This window comes from Tachysurus fulvidraco, chromosome 3 (assembly GCF_022655615.1).
Source record: "Tachysurus fulvidraco isolate hzauxx_2018 chromosome 3, HZAU_PFXX_2.0, whole genome shotgun sequence".
In the NCBI taxonomy this organism is placed as follows: domain Eukaryota; kingdom Metazoa; phylum Chordata; class Actinopteri; order Siluriformes; family Bagridae; genus Tachysurus; species Tachysurus fulvidraco.
Window position 1 is genome coordinate 27,813,744 of NC_062520.1, and position 10,017 is coordinate 27,823,760.

At 37.8% G+C, this 10,017-nt stretch overlaps 1 protein-coding gene across 2 annotated transcripts; it reads left to right on the top strand.

Annotated features, from left to right (window-relative positions):
* Nucleotides 1-3,015: 3,015 nt before the first annotated feature.
* On the top strand, nt 3,016-9,997 carry uba5 (ubiquitin-like modifier activating enzyme 5). 2 transcript variants are annotated; one of them, XM_027154282.2, is made up of 12 exons: nt 3,016-3,923; nt 4,053-4,098; nt 4,184-4,273; nt 5,135-5,244; nt 5,412-5,498; nt 5,615-5,699; nt 6,264-6,368; nt 6,601-6,728; nt 8,005-8,140; nt 8,310-8,388; nt 8,608-8,714; nt 9,519-9,997. In XM_027154282.2, the coding sequence occupies exons 1-12, from the start codon at nt 3,766-3,768 to the stop codon at nt 9,600-9,602; spliced, it is 1,215 nt and encodes a 404-aa protein (XP_027010083.1). In that variant the 5' UTR covers nt 3,016-3,765; the 3' UTR covers nt 9,603-9,997. The 2 variants fall into 2 exon arrangements, with proteins under 2 accessions (XP_027010083.1, XP_047667246.1); XM_047811290.1 differs by having other exon boundaries at nt 3,827-3,923; nt 4,184-4,268.
* Nucleotides 9,998-10,017: the final 20 nt, after the last annotated feature.

Below are 10,017 nucleotides of genomic sequence, written 5' to 3' on the forward strand. Positions count from 1 at the left end.
GTTTTTTTTTCATTGGTTGTTGCGTTAAAGGCAGGGTCTCCGATTTTTGAGAAATGCTTCAGAAAACTGAGTCGGGCCGAAAACTAAACAAAAAAACAAAACTAACGTGTAGCCAATGAGCAGAAAGGGGCGGGTCTTGTCAATATGGGCGGAGAGAGTGTTCAGTGCGCATGTGTGACATTAGCAGAAAGCGGTTTTAACATTGACATGGAGGATAAAAAGAAAGACAGAAAGCGAAGAAAGACTTACGATAAGGCAAGAAGTAGGACGTGTTAATATAGGATCAGCTTTCCAGCGCTTCTTTGTTAAAAAAAAGAAGCAGCGTTTAGCTCAGGAGTTATTGACTCGCTATTAAAACTCCTTTACTTAACAACAACTTTACTTAAGACGCCGAGGCGCTTTTTTCCTTTTCGATAGGTGAGTAACGTTGGTTTTGCTTTGTTACACAGAACTAATATATGCCTTTGTCCTTTACATGATTATGCTTGTGTGTCATTTTTGCTTGTTTGTTTATCTGCAATCGTATTGTTCTTCCCTACAGCTATGATAATGACACATTTCCTTCCATTAGTTGCCTGGGTTACTTATGTATGTGTGGGCGGAGCTGTCAATACAGGGGTGGGACCCATTTGGGTTAGGGGTGTGTTTGTTTTGGTGATTTTATATGTCAACCATAGATATCTATACACTAGATGTCGCCTTGGGGTCCTAAAAATGCGTCAAAACCGCCGCCATCTTTGTACGGTGCTTCTTTACCTCAAATGCATGGACGATGCCGGACTTCTGTGCTGCATATGGTTGTTCAAACGAAAGAAATATAAAAACCAGACAGCAAGGGATTACATTACACAAGTGAGAATGTGTTTTATGATGTTGAATGTTAGGAAATTATCTTTCTGGTTACGTTGGTTTGTTTTAGTCCTTGGTTAACGACTGCATGCTTTTTTTGAAGCAAGATGTGAAGACCCAACTTTATGTATGTTCTGTAAGATTCCCTTATCTGTTAACATATTTTATTAGATTGTCCTGCACTTAACAGAAGCAGAATGCTCTTTTATCAACTTACTTCACTTAAGGACATATTCAATGACGTTATGCCTGAAAAGATTTTGGAATTTTTTTATAGTATGTTAATTAAAATATAAAAAAAAATGTATATTATGACTTGCTGTTTATATTTTTTTTGTTTTTATTGCATTTATATGATGTTTGTGTTTGTGTAATTGAATTTTGCCATGAAAATAGCTTTTGATTGCTGACATGGTATTAAATAAAATAATCTGAATCTGTTTGTAGATTCCCACAAGTTGCAGGGACATTAAACACTTTTTTTTAATGGTTAATTCAGCTGACGGCTTTTATTTTATTTTCTTTGCCTACATTGACGCTAATGCATTAAGAGGAGGTGGTCCCCCGTACCAAAATGGCGGCTCAATTGACGCATTTGTTCCAATGTACTGCACTATACAAGGCGACATCTAGTGTTTATATCTATGTATGTCAACAATGGCTTTCAAAAATCGGAGACCCTACCTTTTAAATCTTACTATCACTATCGCACTCGGATAGTGCTATTTTCTGATTGGCTATTGTGTAGCCTGTATTACTGTACTGACTTTAGTGCTCTATATAACTACAGATTGTGATATAGACTACAGTGCTACATGAACTACAATCTACATGAACTACATAGAAGTAATAGACCTTTTAAATATGTGCATTGTGTTTGTAAAGTAGGGCTGCACGATTTAGGGAAAATGTCATATTGCGATTATTGAGGTCAATATTGTGATTGCGATATAGTAAACAAATGGTATCATGAGTTAACTTGCTTGGTTCTCAAGGAAAATGCACACACAGATTACTGATAATAATGAAATTTGTATTTCTAAACTCAAATTAGCAACAACAACAAACAAATGCAAAACGTTTTCAAATTAAAATATAAAATAACACATTAAAGCTGATTAATGACAAGCCTAAGATCAAAACTGTAGGTGTACAGTGTATATAATATTTTATATATATATATATATATATATATGTGTGTGTGTGTGTGTATAAGTATGTATGTAAATTACCAACTTAATCATGGTATTGCACACACCATAATAGATGATATTTAGAACAATATTACATGTAATTATTAAACTTGATTCCCTTAACATTTGCTTTTAAGCCTAATTATTAATTTTGATTATGATGTGATTGTGACAGGGGGAGAGGTTTCAGGTTGGGGGTAAAGAGTTTTTTCTGTCACCACTTTTGAATAAGAAACAATATCAAGGCTATAAAACTTGTCAAAACTCTGCGAATCACAAAAGTATCAGAGAGAAGTTTAAACAGAACATACACATGAACTTGACTGCACATCACGTTTTACTTTATTGATACTGCTTTTAATCGTAATGTAAAGACCAGTCATTGGGACATAAGCTGTCATGTACAATAAAAGAGGAAACAATCACTTAACACAAAACGCCGCCTAGACGGTGGACTTGCGCTCAGGATTTTTTTTTGAGCGGCGTGTGGACGAATTTTTTCTACGCACAAACTATTTTATTTCTTGATAACAGACCGCTGCTAACTATAACACACCGATGGCATGAAAAACAGAGCGTTGCCATGGACACACAGGATTCTAACCGTAGAGACGGAGCGCACTATTTTCTTTAGCGGAAGCAATACAATTGTTCAGCAGTTTCATGTTGCAGCCACAGGCGTATGAGACCTGTAACTTGAGCAACAGCGAGAAGCCGCGAACTCGTTCTGAATATTTTAAAGGCGTAACGGCTGATGAAAAAGCAGAGACAATTGTAGACGAAAATGAAGAGAGATTTTATCTTAGTTTTTATTTTATACAAACATTTTCATCTCGTCTTTTTTCGTCAACCATAATGCTTGTTAATTTAGTCTTAGTCAGCGTTTTTTTACAGTGGTGCAGTCTTGTCATCGTCGCGTCTTAGTCATGAAAAAAAAAGGTTGTTGACTAACATACTGTATTTCGTCTCGTCTGACAAAATTACCACTACATATAACAGAGGTAGCATTTTTTTCTGGCCACCAGTTCATTGTCTGTCTGCTCTGCATCCATCTTCACCCGTTTTGCGTTGCACACCGGAAACCATACGCGCCACACGTACCACTGCCTAAACTGAAACTCACTGGTCTTTTTTTTTATAATTAGCGGAATTGGCAAACAGCTTTCAGAGAGAATGTTTTGTCATGTCTACACATGCATTTATTTATTTCATAAAATCGCAGCATTTTGCATCATATAATCGCACAGGCTTGATATCGTGATTGCGATTGCGATATGATTAATCGTGCAGCACTATTGTAAAGTTTACTTGCAGAGGACCTTCCTTATATGTTTGGGATGATTGCACAATGTCGGTGAAAAAATAATGATGACTTCATTTTGCATCCTTTTTTTTTTTTTTTAGAATTCGTGTTTCTTTTAGACCAGTGAGACTAAAGTGGTTGTTGGGTCATTTATCCAAGCTGTTTTGTCCAAGTCCCAGCTTTCTTTTAATCAGAGGCTTTTAAACAGATGGACTGAGACTTTGGTCTAAACATGACTGGTGACGGAACTAATCAGTGTTTCCACATGATTTCCACACGGACCGGTTATTGCGGAACACTCGTACCAGCTGTTGGCAGGACTGTAGACGTGTACATACAGAGTGGTTTATATTTTTATAAGTTTTGCTTCAGGGTAAAATTAAAGGTTGTTAAACTAAGTGGTGTTCAGCTGTAGGAGCGATGGCCACAGTCGAAGAGCTGAAGTTTCGAATCCGCGAACTAGAAAATGAACTAATAAAGTGCAAACAGCATCGAAGCCAAGAGGATTTTCAAAACCCAGTGTTTAGACCAAAGATTGAAAAAATGAGCGCCGAAGTTTTGGATTCAAACCCTTATAGGTAGGTGGACTTCATTTTGCATCCTTCTTAAATACAGACAATCAGAATAAACTGTCATTTGTGTATTAATACTGAACCGTATGGCACTTATTAGCTAATGCTAATGCTAACACTGTTTACTTCCTGCAGCCGGCTGATGGCTTTGAAACGCATGGGAATAGTTGAAGACTATGAGGTAATGCAGTTGTATCTTGATGTATAAAAATCAGTGTATGTGATTAACACATTTACACATTAACACTATGTTTGTGTTTGTGTAGAAAATCCGCTCGTTTGCTGTGGCTGTGGTGGGGGTGGGAGGGGTGGGCAGCGTCACTGCAGAGATGCTCACCAGATGTGGCATTGGTAAGGTAATGCAATCTTCTCATTATATTAGTCTACATGCTTTTATCAGCCTTCGAGTTTTAGGAGTTTAGGAACACCACACTGGTTAATCTCCATTCTGCAAATCTCCGATGTAGAACCAGTGTGAGACTTTGTCATGTCAGTGTCGTGCTAAAATGAATCATTGTTGGTTGGTTAAAAAGCTGCACATGGTGTCAGCAACAATACTTAAATAAGCTGTAATATTTAAATGATGCTCGATTAGCATTAAAGGGCCAAGTGTCTACCAAGCAAACATTCCCCACTGTTGCACCATCAACACAAGGCAGGTTGAGTTCATTGATGCTGTTGATACCAAATTCACAACCTACCATATATATGTTACAGCATTATCTAAGATTTATTACATCACTCAATATTTGTCTGTTATTTTTAGTGTCCACAGTTTCCTGTTCTTGCCTCGCACTAGTGGAGCCTATAGTTGTCTTTTCTGTTGTAGTCCTGTTATTTCTTACCTTTTTGTGCACAACAGTGGTAAGAAGTTATGAGTTAATGAAGCTTTTGTGTTGGCGTGAACCAGTCTGTTGTAACTCTCTCATTAACAACGTTTTTCTGCACAAAGAACTACTACTACTCTATTGGTATTACTCTATTTTCATGTTTATAAGCTCTGCACAGCAAAAAAAAAAGAGACTGTAGTCACTACACACTACACTACCATAATAAATTAAAGACAGTAATTCAGGTATCAATTGAATAAAGTGAATGATTGTATATAGGAGAAGTTGGATGTATTGAAAGCAAACCATAATTTTAACTTTGCACTAGTTGGCAGTTGTCCATTATTTTTTTCTGTGTGTTTGCTGGTGTTTTTCTTCCTGCTGTAGTTGTTGTTGTTTGACTATGACAAAGTGGAGCTGGCCAACATGAACCGCCTCTTCTTCCAGCCGCATCAAGCAGGGCTCAGCAAAGTGGAGGCAGCAGAGCACACATTGAGGTGAAGGACACGCACAACACTTATTTTAATCTACACGTTCAGATGGTTTACAGCTTTTTCATGCACGTTTTCTGGAAGTTATAAGAGCTGAACAACTTGTTAACCTAACAAACCATAATTAATCATATCTGCTGCCAGTTAAATAGAAAACTCACTTGTCATTGCAGGAGTATCAATCCAGATGTTATATTTGAGACGCACAATTACAACATCACCACTGTGGACAACTTCACACATTTTATGGAGCGCATCAGGTGAGTGTGTCACGATCCATCGTTATATTTATTGGTTTTATTTTAATTCAAATGTAATAATTCCTCAGTTTCTGTATTTCTCACATTCTATTGTTGTGCGTGTGTGTGTGTTTCAGTAATGGTGGACTTCAAGAGGGAAAGAGTGTGGATTTGGTGTTGAGTTGTGTGGATAATTTTGAGGCTCGAATGGCCATTAACACTGTGGGTATTTTATCTATTCTTTACATTTACTTGCTCAAGATTTATTCAAATGATGTCATGTTTGATGATGTATATATGTAACGCTGCAGTATCTAAGTCTTGAGCCCAAAGAGTTATGGGTTCTATACTGCTCTACTCTTGTCTAACTTGAGAAAAATGGCTCTTTTATTTACTGTTTTGTAGAATTCATATCAGAGCCACAGTATTAATAGCATAAAAATTGGTTAAAGCAAAACTGCTTTTAAACCGTGGGATGGGACGATACAAAACTTCATTTAGTTCAGGTTGTTAAAGATGGCTGCCCTCATAATGTTACAGCAATCGGTGACGGTGAAATTGTGCTAATGTTTATAGATCGCAGTAGAGTCTGTGTGGCATCTGAACTTAGGTACATAGAATTAAAATAAGAGTTACAGGCAAAATGTAAGGAGGACATTTCTTAGACAACATGTGTCTTTTTTTGTACTGATCCATTCATGTCAAAATCTTTTGTTGTTGTTGAATTCTGTAACCTTACAGAATCTGGGTGTGCCTTTTTCAAAAATCTGTGTGGTTACTGTCTAGGCTTGTAATGAACTGGGACAGACCTGGATGGAGTCTGGAGTGAGTGAGAATGCTGTGTCTGGACACATACAGCTCATCATTCCAGGGGAAACCGCATGCTTTGCTGTAGGTACCCGATTTACCCATTTAATTGCTGATCAGTATTCTGAGGTGTTATTTTAAGGCAAACATCTGGGAGAAAATGGTGCATGACAGCAGGTTTATCTCATATTCTGCAGAACTGCTGTGTGGTTTTACTTGTGATGGATTTGTCATTTAATGTTGAAATTGTAAGGGCCCGCTATGATGTGGAGAGATTGCCGTGTTTTATTTATATGTACTTGTTTTTGCTTGGCAGTGTGCGCCTCCACTGGTCGTGGCAGCAAACATTGATGAGAAGACTCTAAAGCGGGACGGGGTGTGTGCCGCCAGTCTGCCCACCACCATGGGTGTTATTGCTGGGATCCTGGTGCAGAATGTCCTGAAGTAAGAGCTCATGGCATTGTGTACATCTTACATGGTTCCCACATGTCCTGGATAACTTGGAGAAAAAGTAAAATACCCGGTATCCAGGAATGGATAGATTTTTTTTGTGTAGGTAATAAATGAAATGCCCTGAGCTTGCTCACTATTGTGGTTGTCATAGTAATTGAGAATGCTGACTGCACAGTTTTATGGGGAAATCATGTTTTGTTTGGTAGAAATGGATAACAGTAAAAAGGTGAATGGGATTAAGGGTGAGGGCTTTTTGAATGGACTGCTTTTGTGTGGGTTGAGGATAAGCAGAATTAGCATCAAGCCAACTGGTGGTTAAATGTTCTGCCCTGGGTGTGTGGCGCAGTTGGGGTTTGTGTTACTTCACCCAGAAGAGTACTAGTGAGATTTGGCACTGATGTGGGTGAGGAGGTCTGGGGTTCAGTCTGCATTTCAGTTTATCCAGTTTAAGGTGTTTAGTGGGGTCAGGACAACATCTTCCACTCCAATCTTCACATACCATGTCTTCATGAAGCATGCTTTGTGCACAGGGGCATTGTCATGTAGGGCCAATCGATTCCAGGGAAATATCTCATTTTAGACTTTTATCCTGAACCCCACTAGTTTCATATGCGCATTCACAGAACCCTTCTTAATTGGAAAAATAAAATATTATACATGTAAATCAATATTGTACATATTCGTCCGACCACTTTGTTTTTTTTTGCTTGACATAGTTAGTATGAAGGGATTAAAATATTAAGAAAGAAATCACACGATGTACCATCACGACAGTCACAAGTCGACTACTGGGCGCACCAAATTTCCTGAAGCACAGATAGGCCAAGTGATGTTGCGTGATCACTTGCAGCCAATGATGGCCAAGGGCGGCGTGTCATAACGAATCATATGAGTGCCATTGCCAAATTTGCCATTGAGTTTTATGACGTCTCAAACAAACGATTATCTGTGACCATAATCACTGTAATTATCTGATCTCAAAGCAGTAAATATAACCAGGAGATTTTTGTAAGAAGTAAAAAAGATCATTATTTTTAAGTGTAGGTATGGTAGTCTGTCATTCATTTTCCTGTATGTTCAGAGGTGAGTATGCCTCTGACCTTCTCATAGAACCGGTCTCTCTGACCTGACAGCAACTCTTCTCTTTGAACAAACGTACAAAAATAAAGTGATAGATTTTGTCCAATATGATGATTATTGAATAACATGGCTGAGTTATTTCATTACAATTATTGTTTAAGTAAAATGTATTTACATTGTGCTGCAGGTATCTGCTTAGGTTTGGAACAGTGAGCTTTTACCTGGGCTATAACGCCATGCAGGACTTTTTCCCTACTATGGCCATGAAAGCCAACCCACAGTGTGATGACATACAGTGCAGGAGGCAACAGGATGAGTACAAAGTGAGCATCTCTTCTTCTTTCACTGGCTTCATTGACATGACTGTGTCAGTTACAGTAAAAACTCAGTACACAGTAGCTCATCAGGGCACATTTTAATCCCTCACACAAAAACACTAACCATTACTGCTTTGAGTGAAGTTCTTTAATTCCAGTTATGTTCTTTAAACAGAAAAAAGAAGCTGAGCGTCCCAAACCGGACGTAGTGGAGAAGGAGGAGGAGGAAGTGGTGCATGAAGAAAACGAGTGGGGTGAGTGAAGCATACACGTATACTGTGGTGTATATTACACAGAGCTACATAATACAACACAAAGAAAAGTCTACAGATCAAATAACACCAACCAGTGTACAGTCTGTATTAATTATTGTGCAAACGAGGATTTTTGTCGACAACCTGTACAAAAAAATGACCACAGTATACAACACAGCGCAGACGATAACGTCCTGTATGCTGTTCTGCTGTGATTAGGGATCGAGCTGGTGTCTGAAATCACAGCGGTGGAGCTTCAGGATGCATCAGGTCCAAAACCAGATTTACCAGAGGGCATAACTGTGGCCTACACCATCCCCAATAAGGTACATACAACATGAACATGACTGTTATCCTGTACTATCCATTACCTGACCAAACATTCATATCAGATTATAGATCAGAATTTCTGCCTTTATTTCCTAATATTTATATCTAGATGTGTTAAACAACTTGTGATGTTTACTGACAAACCTACAAATAAAATGTTTTTTCTGCTCAAGGTGAGCAAAAGTATTAGAAAATATATTTCATGCTTGTTTGTTACATAAGAATTCATGCCACCAACCTTTTGTTCATTCTTGCTCCTTCTGTCCCAGCGCTAGAAAGCATAGTTGTAGTTTCACCTAATCCAGTGATAGTCACTAATGTCAGCATGAGCTGAAGCCGAACACTGAATGAACACCAGTACACTAAAGAGCTTTATTAACCCAAATCACTCCTATACAGAAACAAGATTCATCCAACAACTTAAACATAACATTAAAAATTTTTTCTGGACAAAATATTGTAAATAGTGAACCTTTGCTTAAGTAGGGCACAGAAACAACACACTAAAACACAGTAGTATTAGTATCTAATATTAGATATATTATTTATATATATATATACAGTTAAAAATACACAATAAACTCTATCACAATTACTTAATGTTGGCTTGAAAGTTCAGCATGTAGCAAACACAAAAGAATGGACGTGTTTTATTACTTTTAGAGCAGACTAACTTTTGTTGCATATAGTTACTGATTATATGATGCTCTCGGTTTAACCCATCACCTCTTCCCAACCCTGCTTACGAGCCTTACTCGAAACATGTTAACATTGTTGTCTGCCTTTTGTGTCGTCCTCAGGATGGGGAACTAAATTCAGACGAGACTGTGGAAGAGACAGACCAGAGTCTGGAAGAGTTGATGGCACAGATGAAGAAATTGTAAAGGCAGATGGTCCAAGTTTGCATAAACACACTGTGCCCTGAGGAGCTACAGTCCACTACCATTATACAGTCTTGTTGTCAGGTTAACAAACGTCTCTGTTTTTGTAAAGACATTACAGCTGCAGCAAATAGTATACACTGACTGACCATGATTGCTCCATTTATTCAGCTTTTTAAGAGCTTAAAAAGATAAATGGGGATGTTGATGTTAATAAAAACTATATATTAATTAGATATTTCATCAAAGTTTGTTTAGCTCAAGTGAAAATGAAATACAGACAGTTGTGAGAATCAATGTTAAATCTTTCTATCTTTAACATTCATTTGTTATTTCAATTGCTCAAAGAGCCTTGAGCTCCAGATGTCCTTGCTCAATAAAGTATTTATTGACATTCAGAGAAACATCATCCACATTC

What these genes read in the sequence shown, in the direction of transcription:
- uba5 (XM_027154282.2), top strand. Translation starts at nt 3,766, where the DNA reads ATGGCCACAGTCGAAGAGCTGAAGTTTCGAATCCGCGAACTAGAAAAT. An exon ending in TTGGATTCAAACCCTTATAG is followed by an intron (nt 3,924 to 4,052) that starts GTAGGTGGACTT and finishes TACTTCCTGCAG; the next exon opens with CCGGCTGATGGCTTTGAAAC. An exon ending in GCAGCAGAGCACACATTGAG is followed by an intron (nt 5,245 to 5,411) that starts GTGAAGGACACG and finishes TTGTCATTGCAG; the next exon opens with GAGTATCAATCCAGATGTTA.